This window comes from Mastacembelus armatus, chromosome 2 (assembly GCF_900324485.2).
Source record: "Mastacembelus armatus chromosome 2, fMasArm1.2, whole genome shotgun sequence".
In the NCBI taxonomy this organism is placed as follows: Eukaryota; Metazoa; Chordata; class Actinopteri; order Synbranchiformes; family Mastacembelidae; genus Mastacembelus; species Mastacembelus armatus.
This window is the reverse complement of record NC_046634.1, coordinates 3337290-3352652: the sequence shown is the minus strand read 5'-3', so window position 1 is coordinate 3352652 and position 15363 is coordinate 3337290. Positions and strand designations below refer to the sequence as shown.

General features: G+C 40.5%; 1 protein-coding gene across 4 annotated transcripts in view; it reads right to left on the bottom strand.

The window, feature by feature from the left end:
• Window positions 1-15363, bottom strand: part of dock9b (dedicator of cytokinesis 9b) — a 44710-nt gene that overhangs the window by 12802 nt on the left and 16545 nt on the right. For all 4 annotated transcript variants that reach the window (XM_026301420.1, XM_026301418.2, XM_026301421.1 and 1 more), the window contains exons 3-33: window positions 14180-14269; window positions 13030-13112; window positions 11826-11895; window positions 11102-11197; window positions 10585-10719; window positions 10233-10407; window positions 9791-9846; window positions 9219-9293; window positions 8941-9081; window positions 7944-8291; window positions 7770-7852; window positions 7341-7463; window positions 7159-7238; window positions 6871-7058; window positions 6248-6313; window positions 5717-5809; window positions 5401-5512; window positions 5065-5183; window positions 4264-4350; window positions 4048-4137; window positions 3790-3905; window positions 3430-3499; window positions 3200-3325; window positions 2924-2995; window positions 2686-2832; window positions 2413-2496; window positions 2193-2304; window positions 1158-1336; window positions 834-941; window positions 542-650; window positions 223-353 (exon numbers count right to left, since the gene is read on the bottom strand). In XM_026301420.1, coding sequence (XP_026157205.1) covers window positions 223-353; window positions 542-650; window positions 834-941; window positions 1158-1336; window positions 2193-2304; window positions 2413-2496; window positions 2686-2832; window positions 2924-2995; window positions 3200-3325; window positions 3430-3499; window positions 3790-3905; window positions 4048-4137; window positions 4264-4350; window positions 5065-5183; window positions 5401-5512; window positions 5717-5809; window positions 6248-6313; window positions 6871-7058; window positions 7159-7238; window positions 7341-7463; window positions 7770-7852; window positions 7944-8291; window positions 8941-9081; window positions 9219-9293; window positions 9791-9846; window positions 10233-10407; window positions 10585-10719; window positions 11102-11197; window positions 11826-11895; window positions 13030-13112; window positions 14180-14269 — 3564 coding nt within the window. The remainder of the gene's footprint in view (window positions 1-222; window positions 354-541; window positions 651-833; window positions 942-1157; window positions 1337-2192; window positions 2305-2412; window positions 2497-2685; window positions 2833-2923; window positions 2996-3199; window positions 3326-3429; window positions 3500-3789; window positions 3906-4047; window positions 4138-4263; window positions 4351-5064; window positions 5184-5400; window positions 5513-5716; window positions 5810-6247; window positions 6314-6870; window positions 7059-7158; window positions 7239-7340; window positions 7464-7769; window positions 7853-7943; window positions 8292-8940; window positions 9082-9218; window positions 9294-9790; window positions 9847-10232; window positions 10408-10584; window positions 10720-11101; window positions 11198-11825; window positions 11896-13029; window positions 13113-14179; window positions 14270-15363) is intronic.

Genomic DNA, 15363 nt, shown 5'->3' with positions numbered 1-15363 from the left:
GTGACTCATTGGTCCGAATTGCAACCCTGACAAAAGTATGGAAACTGCATATACAAATATGGAACAACATTTCAATCTGTAATAGGGAGGAGATCTTTTATAAAAGACACATGACGAGCAAACGTGGTACTTATGTTTCAGTGCTCATATGAGCATCTGACTAGTAATTTAAATGTCAGCATTAATTCAATAGTCAAGCAGATCATTTAAGCATCTCTCTACCTTCTCCAGTGAGTTGGTCCTGTCACTGGTCTTGTCCAGCAGACTGTTTCCAGAGTCAGTAGATATCAGTGATCCTCTGGAATCTGTGTGAGGAACTGAGCTGACATTTGGAGTAGAGCTGTGAGGAGAGGCTGCAGTGACAGAGCACAAAACACACGTTACTTTGGTGTATGTCAGAAGACGTGGATAAGTTACCTAGTCATGGTATCAAAGAAAGTACATCGATGGGAGAAAGTCTAATTACAAAAATTTACAAGAGAATTGCAGCTGCTTTAGTTCTGACAATGTGCTTATCACTGATAGTGAAGAAAGAAATCACCTGTTCCAGAGATGACCCCAAACACATCTTTATGGAGAGCATTCTCTATGTAACTCCCAGGTTTCTGAGTCACCATAGAGTTCACCCCCAGAGAGTCCTCCCTCACATGCTGGGACAGAAACCAGCAAAGCATTAGAGTGCTGTTGTTGTGAAATAACAGTGTGCTTTCAGCTGAGGATAAAAACACTAATGTAAGAAAGTGACATGCTGAGCTGATATTAAGTTTAGCACTTGCTAGTAATTAGAGATACAAGTTGGAATTCGGTCTCCTAACACTAGGTGTCATGCTTACACTGTGGTTGCTAAAGGGAGCTGACTCCTTGATGTCCAATCTGTAGACATTCTCCTGGAGCAGGCCAAACAGAGGGAGGTAGAGGGTGACAAGTCTGGCCTGTTGGCTCTGGAATGACATATAGAGAAAGATCAATTGGCAAGAAATTTAGTATGCTCAGAAAATTGATACAAAAGGTTTATCAAATAAAATGATTGCTGGACTGCGGTTAAAAAAAAAGAGCAGCAGAGTGACTCATCCATCTGATTCATCATCCTTTTCAAAAACAAAAAGTGGTTGTTCAAAATTAGGCGTCATTTAATGTGATCAGGCTGTAGAACTCACTTTCGTAGCATAGCGTTCGTCAAATGTGTGTTTGATCAACAGCCCCTTGAGCACCTGGATGGCAATCTGTCGGATCTCTCGGACCTCCTGAAGAGCTCCGCCCACCTCCCTCAGCAGCAACCCCACCAGAAAGTGGTTTCGACAGAAGTCATCGGTCAGAGAATAGTCAAGCTGGAGATCTGCAGGACACATTAGTTGGCAGATTTAACAGTCAAAGTACAGATACGAAGCCATCAGTGAAAACAGGCTGCAGAGAACAAATATAAAATGAAATTCCCTTAGATCAGAGGTGTCAAACGCACGGCCCGCGGGCCAGATGAGGCCCGCAAACGGGTTTAATCCGGCCCGCGAGATGATTTGAAATTTAAATTAGCTGCAATTTTTCAATGAAACTGCTATTCTAAATGTGTCCACTGGGTGTCGCAATAGCGATTATGTTAAGCAGGCAAACTGTTTATAGCGGGGCTGAGCAAGTAGGCCTATACCTGTCAGCCGCCTTGTCGTTCTGCCTATTAAACCTTCTACTTCGAACATTACGCGCTTCAGAAGTTTTTACCTCCGTTTGTATGGTGTGGTGAGTTAGCTCAGGATTAAAATGTGGAAAAGACGAATGAGGTATTCGATACTTAGAAGAGTATTTTGTTCAATCCCAGATAGCCTGTGACTTAAAGTTGTATGCCTTTGTAGATAGAGTAGATAGTAGATAGATATGAGACGAAGTTTAAGTTCCAATCACTGAGGCATTGTGTTCTTGAAATTGCACCAATTTTTTCCTCAGAATTTTCAACTAATTTGAAGTGTTTTGTAAAGAGCATTATTTGTGATGTGTTCAGAATGTGCTTGTACTATATTGGACTAAAGTAAAACAAAGGAAACAAATCTGAAGTTGTCGTTATTTTTAAGTTATTATGCCATTATTTTACCGGTCCGGCCCACTTGGGAAGAGATTTTCCTCCATATGGCCCCTGACCTAAAATGAGTTTGACACCCCTGCCTTACATGAACATTGAGATAACTGTCTTTTTTCTTTTTTACCTTGGAATCTCTGTATTCTGCCTTTTCCAAAGGGCATGGGCAGATTGAGAGGAACATAATGCTCATGGTTGCAAACCACCCTCAGGAACTCAAACTTGAATTCATACAAAGTCTGGAAGGAACACAAGGTCATGTAACTCTCCTGGAAATCTGTTTTCTTTTAACATCATGTTTAAAAACTTGCATAAAACCATTAAAAAAAGCAATAGAGACTTTTAACCTTGGGGTCTCCAGGCATAAAGCAGTTCATGTAGTTATTGATCTGCTTGAATACAAAGCCTCTGTCCATGAAGGTGAAACAGCGCTGAGTGAAAAGGTAACAAATACAGTAAAGAGACATAAATGAAAATTCTACAAGCTGACTTTCACTTGAACTGAACAGAATCAATGAACTGTTAGTCATCAGACAGTCTAGAGTGAGGATGATTTATACATGGCTTTAATATGCTTTATAAGGGAATACTGCATTGCAGGTGCTGGGAGGAGTGCCAACCTTGATGAAAAGTGCCAGGCTGTGGTTGGCATTGCGAGCTGCATCCAGGTTGTCTTTGTATTTCTGGGTGATGTGTGGCATCAGCATATTGACCAGAGTCTCCACTGCATGGTAGAATGATGCAGAAAAACGCTGGTTCCGAGAGAGCTGGACGAGGGTAACACAGAGAAGGAGGGGATGAATTAGACTTGAAGGAAAGGGGTAAAAGAGGAGAAGAGAAGACTTACAGAGAACCTACCTTAACCTTCCCACTCTCCATGAGATAATGAGCCATGGATTTCACCAGAGCTTCAAAGAAGTACCATGAGTGCTGCAACACAAACCCAAAGTCATTGCAAGGGAGATGGCCAAATTAAATACATGAAGGTTCATTTACAAAATGCTACACATCACAGCAAAACATATACATTTAATGTAATGTCTATGAACAAAATGATGACGATGTTTGTAGTGACTGTGTTTTCTGAGGGATTTTTCTAAGCATTCATAAGGCACAGGTAGTTATGAGTGGTACCTTCAGCAACTTGTTGCTAGTTAGGAAGTCAGTGGATGGCTTGAGTATGGCGGTCATGGCTTTAGCCAGCTCCTCATGGACTGTTTTTACATTGGTGGAGGAATACGGCTCAGGCTTAAACACAAACTGGGGAAAGAGGAAGGATTAGATAAAGCAGTTTCATTTCTACAAAAACAAAGCAGCATATAAAAGATTGACTCCTATCAAGAAAAAAACAGAAAGTGGCTCACCTTGGTATAAGATCTCAGGTAATGCTCAAGTCCCTCTTCATGGCACTGTGCTACAACATGGACCATGACTCTGACGAGAAAAGAGAAGTAGGTAATAACAATGCAATATTAAAGAATGAGGAAGGAAGCAAACTTCGTAGAGGGAAACAAGCCAAAAAGAGGCTTTACATTTATTAAATTTAAGGCACTGACACCTCATTTGCACACTGCCTACAGAGCTTCAAAGATTAGTCACACACAGTTGAGAAATAAAACAAAGACAGTGTGTGAGACAGAGCTGATTGCCTAATGAATAACGAAAAAACTGGAAGTATAATATTTTTCATGTATTTCGTGTATGTGTGTGTGTGTGTGACTTGCCTGGTCACATTGACAGCCACATCTTCATGTGTGGCTCTAGTTAGGACAGAGAACAGCTGGTTGAGGATGGTGGGCAGAAAGTTGACCATCACATGACCCTCCATCGCATGGAGACTCTAGGAGAGGGAAGAAAATGAATAAACCTTTGCTTATTGTACTGCATTGAATGTCCAATGAAAAGAATCTACTTGATGGGGCATGAACAAAGGTTTGCTACAGTTTCCTTATGAAAATAGAAATACATGGAGCTCTGCATACCTTTAGGTATTTAATCAGCTCGCCCTCTGAGGCCTGCTCTGACATCTCTATGCTCTGACAGTGGTGGAAGAAGTTGTGCAAATGCTGGTCCTAAAAACATGTTATTTTACAGTTACTTGCATTTTGTGGGTGTTTGGCTCATGTTTTTTTTGACCCAGAACAACCCGCAATGAATGAGCTTAATGGATAGAGTCAAACAGATATGTGTGAATTTACCTGACTGTAAATTGTGGAAACAAGATGAGTTGAGACTTTGAACAAAGGTTTTCCTCCATCTACCCATTTGATCTCTGAGCCAGAGTGCTGAAGTGACAAAAGCCCAGTGAATATCATCATAGTTATTGTTGCATAGTTTTCATTTTTGTAACAGAGGAAGGCACATTGTTTTGCCATATGGCTGAAGTGTACTGTAAGAATGACACACGTAAGGTTTTTGTTTCAAGAATTGTGCTTTTTTGTTCCTGGCTTTGCAACACAATTGATAAATTCTGTAAAACAGCAATAATGTTACTGTATAAGCTGATTAAAATATTTCTTGGCTTCTTTAACCAGTGAAACCAGAGACCCATAATTGCTTTGTATCATATCCTACCAAACCTTAATGCTCATTTTAAGAAAATTGCCTCCTACACAGGCAGGTAAAAGTTTGGAAGCATTATGCACATAATGATTATTTAATGACCCACTTTGGTATACATTATGAAAATGTTTTAATTATGTTTACACTAACCCTCTTAGCCCTGCATCAGAATGACTACAGGATGACATGCTATTGATTGTTAGCTTTAGACATTAGCTAAACATTTTAAAACTGTTCAAGCAAACTCGTCCAATCATATTTAATAAGACCAACACAGGAAAATACTTTGACCTGCAAAATAATTTAAACCACTCCTTAAATCAACATGCAATCACAGATTCACCGTGATTTTGTTCGTAGATGGCTTTAAAACCTCAGCAGATTATGGGTTCACAGTGAGAAAATGTTATTAATAACCTTTTTGTTGTTGTTTTTACCTTAGTCACCCCATCCTGGCAGCCCAGGTACCCAGCAGGCAGATTGGCAGCCACTGGCAACTGTTGTTCATTCATGACGACTCTACCATCCCTTAGCAGAGGTAACCATGCTGAACCCACTGTGGGTAAAGAACAGGTACATTAACATGTCTAGAACAGTGTTAACACTCAGGAAGTGCAGCAAGATCAGAATTCCTCCCAGATCATAAAAACAACCATCACAATGTGTAAAGTATGCCTGTATCAGACTATTTAGATTAACTTGTGTTTTGTGACACTAATTTCCAGCAGCTGTGTGCTCATTATGAGGTAAAAGTGATGAGTGAAAGATCCTACCTGGAGTCTCGACCTGGTCTTTCTTCTTGCTGTTGCTCTCACAGCTAACATGGTAGAAGGTGAAGAGAAGGTGATGTTTCTCATGCAGTTGAGTAGGTAGCTCTATTTTTATCTGAAGGGGAGAACATAGATTCCTAGGGTTGGTTCCCAAATACAAAGGCAGGAAAATCAAAGAGAAAAATGCCTGTGGTGCTTTTCCAGTGAAAACTCCAGTGAATAGGAGTGCTGTATTTTCACACTCAAAAAATAACATTGACTCTGAAAAGTCTAATTTCCACTACAGTAGTGGATGGAGTAGGATAAGCATGGATCTCACCTCATCGTAGAACTCAGGGTTCTGCTGGTGGTGCAGGACAGCTGCATATGCCTGCTTAGTGAACAGAGGACCTCCTGGACGACCATATATGCACTGCAGTAGAGAAAATAAGTGTGTTTTGAAGCATAATGCAGTTATCACAAGATGTATGTATATGTGTATAAATGTATAAATAAATTTATATGTATATGTGTATATAATGCAAGTTGTTGGCTGTGGGACAATAATGTTGTTTTGGACAATAAAGGTTGCATGTCCTGTTCAAATAACTCCAGTCAACATGTTTGTTGGTTTGAATTTTGCAAATATTTTTGGGGCTTTTTTTCCTGTATTAATCATTCATGGAGAGGCTGATGGCAAACAGGGGAGACAAAAAGGGGAAAGCGGAGACCTCATGTACATGGGCCAGCCGTCAGGATGGTGCAAATGTTGCCATTTTAACTTCTGCTTTAGCAGCATGCAAACAACTAAAATCAAAGTCTGTTCAGCATTTAATGTAAATGTGTGTAATGTATTTTGATGTAAATAAACCTTCAGTGGCTGGGTTTCATCCTCATCAGAATCCTTGAATTCAATGCAAACAGCAATATTCCTTGCCTGAACAAAAAAAAAAAAAAAAGGTCATAATGATTATAATGAAAAAGCAAGAACCAATTCCATCTCAACCCTGTTGGGTTTAAACCAATTTTCTGCAGACAGTATCTACTGCACCTTTGTGTCCATTTCTCCATTAGTTTAGAAAAAGAGGGAACTATTTGAGTCAGAAGACTGCCAGGTCTCATTTAAAATAAGAGGGCACAGAGACAGATGGAGGAGAGAATGCAGGTTAGTTTCCTGCATGAAGCTGACCTAGTGAAAATAATATCCCACTATTCCTGTATTAACCAGAAGCCATGCTCTGTGTAAGGATTATTCTATCCAGCTCTGCTGCTTGGCTGAACAACCTTGAGACGGTTGCCAGTTGTCTTCTAAGCTAAACAGGAAAACAAAATGATGATCATCAGAAAATACCTGCCAAACAAAAGCTTTATTTAAAAAAAAGGTCAATGTCATTTTCAGTAATAATATTTTGTGGCATGAAGAGGGGAGGCTAAAATCAAAGAGTAATAGGACATTAAGTCCTGTGTACTGCTATGCATCCATACTGCACGTACCTTAGCAAAGGATTTCTGCCCATCATACTTGAGATGTTTCGGGTAGACATAGAGGTGGTTTTTATAAATGGTGAATGGCTGGGAGCACTTGGCGATGCAGGGTACAAACTCCTCCACCTCCAGAAGAGCACTGCCTGGCCCATTGCCTTCAAAGTTCCTCACAGGGATGTAGGAGGAAGTGACACAATCTCCAAGTGGAAAACAACAGGGTTTACAGGTTAAGGTTAAAGTCTGATGGCTATAAATAGCTGGTCCAAAATTATCTTGTAAATATTTAGAAGCATTTACTGGCTACATCTGGGGCAACACTGTCAATAGTCACATCTAAGTTCCCGAGGAGCAGAGGGAGTTTGGCCATTTTCTCTGGTCTGTTGGGAAGCAGAGATATAAACATCAAATAAAACAATGTGCCACAACCTGTTAAAGTGATGGCTTAAAAAGAGGGAAAAGAGAGGGGGCAAAAACCTTACTTTCTGAAGTCAGTAAGCAGTTTGAACATGTCCTCATCTGACAGCTTGCTGCTGTCCTGTCTGTAAAGAGCTGAGAAGCGAGCACTTTTGTCCAGAGTTCCTGATGCATCTTTGAACACAGGCCTGCAGAAATAGAAAAGAAGAAAAATCACTGAATTTACTGAAGAAAGACAACAGTTTCAGTTCAGTTTCTGTGTCAATTTAGGTTAGAGGCAGTATGTAAAATCTGAATCAATGTGTGTTTGAGAATCTGTCCTCTTGATTTTTCTCATCATGTGTCTAATTATTGGTACGACAGCTGGTAAGAGAATGATTTTCTGCTGGTGGAAGCCCCTTCATTCCTTCATGTTGAAACAAAATTGGCTTTTATCATGTGTGAATATTATTATTATTTGGGTGACTACAGAAATACACAGTGGTGTTTCACACCTTGCAGCCCAGGCGAATGGCATCCTGTACTGTCCCAGTCTGCTGCAGGCTGTCTTAGCATTCTTCAGCACCTTCTGAGCCATCTTGTCAAGAAAACAGGGGCTTAATTTTTGTAACTAATCAAACAACTTAGGCACACTGTTATTCAGAGTCACATCTTCATTACGTGTATACCTTAGTAGAGTCTGAGTTCTTCATATAGGGTTCAGTGCAGTGAGTGATTCCCCCCTGCAGGACCTTCTCAACCCTGGCCACCAGGAAGATCTCTGGGTGGGGGCATGTGACTGAGAACACCCCCTGTCTGGGGTACTGGAGAGCCCCCTCTGGTAGCCCACTGGTCAGCCTGTAGCCACCTAGCAGTCCATCACCGCTGCTTCCATTGATTTGCAAATCCTGTCCGTTACCAGAGCCCAATGTCATTTGTCGGACCAAAGGATGGTTGAGATCCACATGGAAGTCAGCTGAGATCTTTCTACTGTTCTGGATGTCAAAGAGGGACAGGACCACATAGAATGGCTCCACCTTTGATCAGGGAGAGGAAGGAAAATATTTTGTGGTGAAAGATGAGAGACAAACCAAATGAGTGGTGGTGGAGTAACTGCATAAGGGATAGTTGCACTTCTCATTTTCCAGTTAAAATTTACCACTGATCTATTTCAGCTTCCCATTCAGTCTTTCCACCATGTATTTCCATTACACAAATCCATTTGAGAGTGAGTCTGTGCACTGGAGCTAATAGCAGTGGTTTCCCAGCTGAGTGCTGAGTGCAGACATACTCCTACAGAGACACAGATCTTGTAGAGCGATGGCAGGAAACAGCATTAGACTGGTGCTAACGTGTGGTAGGAGACCCAGACTGGTTGCCATGGCAGCAACCATTCCTTTTGCCAAAAACACCAGTGGTGTCAGGGGCACAGCCGAGTGGGCCATCTGAACTGTCTGTGATCTTCTTAACTGATTTAGACACACCCTCATTTGCTAAAGGCCTAGAATTATGATATGATATGATAAGATAAGATAAGATAAGATAAGATAAGATAAGATAAGATAAGATAAGATAAGATAAGATAAGATAAGATAAGGTTTATAAAGCCCAGCAGGCATTTCAGGTGTGTCAACATAATATAAAATAAAAAAACTGCCTTTGCCACTAGCTTTCACTGAAACATACATTAGTTGTTGGGCCTTCTTCATTCTCAGCCACACAGCCCTGCAGGTTAAAGGACAGGTCATTACAGCTGACCAGGATTCTTTTCCCAAACTTCTCTTCAAACTGACGCACATCTGGCTCAATGCCAGTAAAGTCCAGTTTCTGGAAATAGAAACAAAACAAATTTGGTCATGAAATAAATAAACAAAAAGGAGTAAAACTGACTGTGGTTCTAGTGAGAATTCAAATGCTACTCACAGAGAATGGACAGGACTTTTTCAGTTAAGTATCTTTGTTACCTGTGTGTCAGGATCCAAAGTAAACAGCTTCAGGCGAGCTTCATTTCTCATTTTGGACTCGATATCCCTGACAGACTGTTACAGACAAAGCAAAATTTTTGAAAAAGAACTGGGAAAGTTACCATAGTGGGATTTTATATTGTCGTAAAAATTAAAAAATATTAGTTGACTTTGTAAATACAGTAAATGCCAGACAACATCTTAAGCTGTTTCCATTCAGCCTGCCACATTCCACTGCTAGACTTCTCTACAACACCACTGTTGACCTCATCTAGCCTTTACATTTGGAGGCCATTCACAGAATACCAGATGTTTGCTTAGTTAGCACCAACAGGAACATGTAGGGACCGGGTTGCAGGAAGCACATTTATTTATACAGATGACTTTGCTCAAACCAAAGCTCTAGCTACAGTTCAGATCACTTGTGAAATGAAGTCATGCAGACATCTAAAGTACCTCCTCAGCATGAGGACAAACTAATCCCTATAGGGTGAGCCCTGGCTTATTTTTGGCCACAAGCAGGCGCTTAGTATTGTTTTAACATCTTACTGTAGCTGGAAAAAGCAGGCTACCTGAAAGCTGTCTTGAAAACTTCCAGAGGAGAGATCTGTTTTCCCATGTTCCTCATCTGTTGAAGAGATTAACATGAGCTCTGTTAGCTGAAGCACTTAAATAAAAACATGCTGACGTCCTGATCTCTGGCTCTCTATGATGAGGAAAGAGGAATTACATAAGAACTCGTGATTATGAAGTTATTTATCCAGCATGAGATATTTCCATGAGGAAACATCCTGTTGGATAGATGAATTATTCCATTAGGAACAACCAAATTGAAGAAGCCATGGTTGCAGCAGGTACTGAAACGTGTGGAGATGAACACATGAAAATGAATGCAAACAAAAACACCATAACACAAGCAAATTAAATTTATGTAAAAATAACTAAGCTGCTAAAATAATTAAGCTGCTAAGACAGACAACAAAGATATCAACAAAATGTGAAAAACACACACACCATCATGGAGGTCGCCGTTCCTCTTCTCCTGCATGGCTTGTTCAAAGCTGCTGTGGAGAATTTTGTTGAGGGTGCTGATCCACTCCTCCATTTCTGCTTCACTGTCGGCAGCCAGCAAGAATGTGCTCTTATCCTGCATCTTCAGCTCAAAGGCGAAGCGGCGCACTTTGCTATTCTACAAGAACACATTCATATAGTCCAATTGGATTCTTCCTTTAATTCACTTACTAACTACATTAAAGCTCCTGAAATCTTAAAAATCCATTTTCTACAACAATTTATAGCACAAACACTTTAATCTTTCGAATTTCACTTTCTGCTCTGTGGTTTCCTGATGTGTAAGCTACTTTACCTGAACAACCCCCATGCATGAATCAAGGAAGATTGTTCCTTTGGGCTCTTTGGAGGTGTTTTCATCTTTGTAGAAGTTGAGGTTGTAGGATCCATCTCCTAGCTGAGCCAGATGAAAGTACCTCCTCTTGAAGGACTACATGGAGAAAACAGAAACCGTCAACATCCCAAATGGCCTCTTTCGCTCCAAAAATACCCTGAAGTGGACACAGGGCATGGGAAAGCTCAGTGGCAAAAAATAGAAATCTGTCATGAAATGTGCTGCCATAACAAAAGGCCAATTCAATTTCCATATGCACAGAGTAAGAAAGAGTATTACAACACAGTTTGTTTTTACAGTTTGATCTATATTCACATGAAAGTACATATGATGGTGTTTTTACTAGTGATTGTAAAGAATGTAGAGTCAAAACTAACAAACACTGTAGGCTGTGCTGCTTTTAGAGGTCAAAGCAGAGAAAAATGAGAGATGGGAGCTACATTAAACAAAGGCAAAACTTTTACTCTATCATACCCACCCGCATGGTAACACTGATTGCACTGTTCATGTTGCCTTTGTACAACCAGCCATGTTTAGACACTCCTCCCTTCTGAGAGCTGAGGGAGGCTGTGTCCTGCAGGAGGAGAAGCAAGAGGGAGGACACACATCAACACATGTATTCATCTTAGATTTATTTCTATATACCGTATGCCTCCCCTTCTTCCACTAATGTATAAAACATTAGCACACTCCTACACACACACACACACACACTGGACACACATTCATTTACACATTTTGCTTTGAGTCTACAAATTTGCTGACCGCCCAAGAGGCCAGTGGAAGGAACAAATTGACTATCCATTGAGTCCTGAGAAGAAGCAAGGCCTTTCTAATCTCAGGGGAGTTCAGTCGTGACAGTGTCCATTACTGGCTTTCAGTTAAATCCAGGCCTCAAGCAAGTAAATTATTGGGAAGGGAATCACTCCTAAATGCTACAAATTTCATGAAACCACATGGGCGTAGAATATTAAAGAAAACATCTTAAAGTTGGCTCGTAAAGAGGAGTGAAATTAAATAAATACTACAATGTTGGGCCATAAATTAAAAGAATAGCATTTGTGCTCTGTTAACCTTATAATCGAGTTTCTGTCTGAACAAGGTTTGTTGAGTCTTAGAGGGAGGTTGAACATAAACATAATCAAATTATGGAACAAACTGTTTCTTGGAGAAGCAGGGAAGCTTAGAATTGGTGACCTTACTTCATCTTTCTCCACATCTTCATCCACCTCAAACAGGTGAGTTGCCAGTTTCTCAGGTCTCAGGACTTTACTGGAACAAAAGGAAAACAGATCTGGCTTAGTTCAACGTGATCTTCATCTTCTCATACAAATATTAATAGACCAGCTAGTTAGAAGTTAAGAAACAAACGTTCAAAGGTTCAACAGCAATAACAGGCTTTAAAGCACAGGACCAATCTTGATTGTGAACTAAAGAGACAATGTACTGAACTAAGGGGACAATTAGCTTAGCTCCATAAGATAACAGTGGTACATCTTCCTCAACACTTTTTATCACCTAATCAATTCTACTGGTTATGCAACCATGTAGAAAGATTAGTATTGTACAGTATTGTACATCATCAGATTTGGGCAGGTAACATGCTTCACAAACAGCTCAAACATAAGAGGTTGATCAAAAACTATAAACCAAATATTCGATGGGCTGAGAAATATTCACTTGTTTCAGACCACAAAATGTGCAAAATAGTAAATGATTTTTAAATGTCAAGGCATCTCAGGAATGCTTCTAGCTTTAGAGGATATAAATGAAGTACTGCAGCTGCTTTGCTAAAAGTACTTCAAACCCCAGAAGGACAGTTTGCCCTTTGACCTTTACAAGCCCAGCTTGCTCTGGGAGACTATATGCATCAAAGCCAAAGCTCGCCCAGCTTTCTAAACATGACACACAACATATTTAAAGCCCATTCCTGTGCTTAAGTGCCTGGACCAAGGGCACATAATGTATTGTTGGATTTCCTTTAGGTTTTATTGCTATAAACAGTAGTCTGAGAATAGCCCTGCTTGTCCTTGGTACAATAACAAAGGAAGCTTGCTATTGTTGTTGCAGATAGGTTTGGATCCTCCAAGACACAGATTTCCGTCTTTTTAGGGTTCTTGCTGAAACATTGACTGGGTTGTAAACAAAGGGCAGTTTCCCTGATCCCAGTAAGATTTACCATGTCTGGTAAATGTCCTGGAAGCATAGTGTGGCATCCAGGAGAACACTACTATACCATATCCACCTTCACTGTGGTGACTACCACCTCAGGGAAATGTAAAAGTAGTGCAGTCCCAAATTACATTAACACTGACACCACAGTGAGATGATGAAATATGGTCTAGACCTCAGAACACCTGTCAGTACTGCTAAAGCACACACAGACATAGACACCCCCTCACGCACTTTGGGAGCTGGCGGAAGTCTCCAGAATACTCCTCGTACTTGTAATTAACCACATGCCAGTCAGACTTGTAGGTTTTGATACACTGCAGAAACAGAAAGACAAGAGGCCATGAAGGATCATTTAAACCAGAAGGACAGTTTGAAAAATCACAGACATCCTGTGCTCAGGGCAGGTTTAAGATCATCGAACTGCACAGAAAATATTGGAATTATTCCAGAGAAATAAATCCTATCCAAATGTATAATTCCTGTATAATTTTGAAATTCAGACAAATATCATTAGAATTTATATAACATTAATTGATTTTCTTTTCATTATCATAAAACAAACTGTTCAAGCAAACATTGCAAAAGTTGCCAAGAGGTTTGCTGGTTATTAAGGGATTATCTTGAGTAAAAATCCTTCATTCTTTCATACGGACTAGAGAAACAAGAGATGTAATATTGTAAACACTAGGGTTTACAATATTCCAATGTTTTTTATCAGTTCATAATATGAATGAAGATAAATTTATAAAATACATATGTGAGGCAAGGGGTTACTATAAGGCAGAAAAATAAATTTTGAAATAGAACGTCCCATCTGTATAAGGACGTGCAGCTTCTCCAGATGTAGTTATGATGTAATTCCTGACTGCAACCAAACGGGGACTATCCCCTATCAGACTCCCCAACTAACCCCAGCACACAGGTCCTCTGAAACAACATGACGTGAAACACTAGTGGACCGTGGCCAGTGCACCACACTATCAGGAAACATGTGAGGGTGGGGAGCACAAATGGAAGTTCATGTAAAGGTTAACAGCAACATGTCTGACATGCACCCTATCAGTTTTCCTTTGTCTCGTTTTTCTTTTCAACGGGCTTTCTCTGAAATCCAGCCTGCCCTGTTTTATTCATATACATATAAATCAAAGTGAATCCTTGACTATATTCATAGCTATAGTCATGAGTCCTAGTATCTGATGGGTTTCCAGGGCATGGGAGTCAGTAGCATTATCTAGATGGAGGCAAAGCACCTCTGTTTGCATGAAAGGAGGGAACATATGGCTACACTCCAAACAAAAGGACAGAGTAGGGCTTTGATCAAGATTGAGAGGTTGAGACTTTGGCCAAACTAGGCTCATGTCCAGGTATGTATTAGTTTTACCTCTCGGACAAACAGCAAGTGAGCTTCTTTCTCGGCAGTCTCTGGCACTGTGGAGAACACAGTCCTGCCTTGGCGCCGCAGGGTGGAGACCTGAGGAGAAAGATGGGAAGCAGACATGAAAAACAGACTGATAAAAGAGATTGGCACAGCAGATTTATCCTGCTAGTGTTTTTAAACAACAGAGCAAAATCACTCCCATAACAGTCCCATCTCCTGTTTTGGGTGTATGTTTAGCATTGGATTTACTGCTTTTTGTGATTATATGAAAATGTATTGATCCCCATAGGAAAGTTCTCTCCATATTTTCTTTCAAAAGCAGTCCAGGATCAGGGAAAGCTATAGACCAAGCTTTCCTGGAGCTGACAGGGAGTGCTCAGCTCAAGTACACTTCTGTGGGGGGGGTGCTACCTGCCATGCCTCTGACAAAATGTATTAGTAGGGGTAGGAATACAAAGTTAACCCAATCCAAAAGATCACAGTGAGCTTCAAGATTTTTTTAAATTATCTTAGTTCAGCTGCTGATGACAGTTATTTTCAACTCGGCCACAACCACACATAATAGGGTCCTACAGTGGTCCTGGCCAGTGTCAGACCATCCACGGGTTCACTGGCAGGACAAGACAGTGAAGTGCTTCAAATATGATTAGTCACATGAATTTGAAGAAAGCTCTGACATAGAGGTTCAAAGTGCACCGTTCAAAGCCAGGCTGTTTTATAAGAGGCAGTATCATTTTAAGGTTTCTCTGCAGATTTTCAACGTTCCACAGTGGAAGCGGTGTTAAAATTCTAGTGTCCTGTTGAGCAGTGAAACTGTTAAAAACTGTAATAAACAAGGTTAAAAGAACATGTTGCGTCTGTTCTCTTGAGTTGCTCAAAGAAGAAAATACCCAGTACTTCAGAAAATTTTCTGCAGTCTACCCTTTCCCGGTCCTAATTCTTCTCCCTACCAGCCTTATTAGACAGAGAAAGCCAGAGAGAGCAGAGCGAGGATGCATAGTCGTGGAGAAAAGGCACCTTGGGGCATTAGGACTGTTGGGCTGGCAAGTCTTTCAAGCTATTGGACGCTGCATTGCTCCCACTTAGTGCTCTGCTTTTCTACTCAACCCACAGAGATGATTGGGAAACAGTGGCACAATGACCTAGTTTGGTCACAAATCTCTTATTCTTACACTGGAAAGTTTATA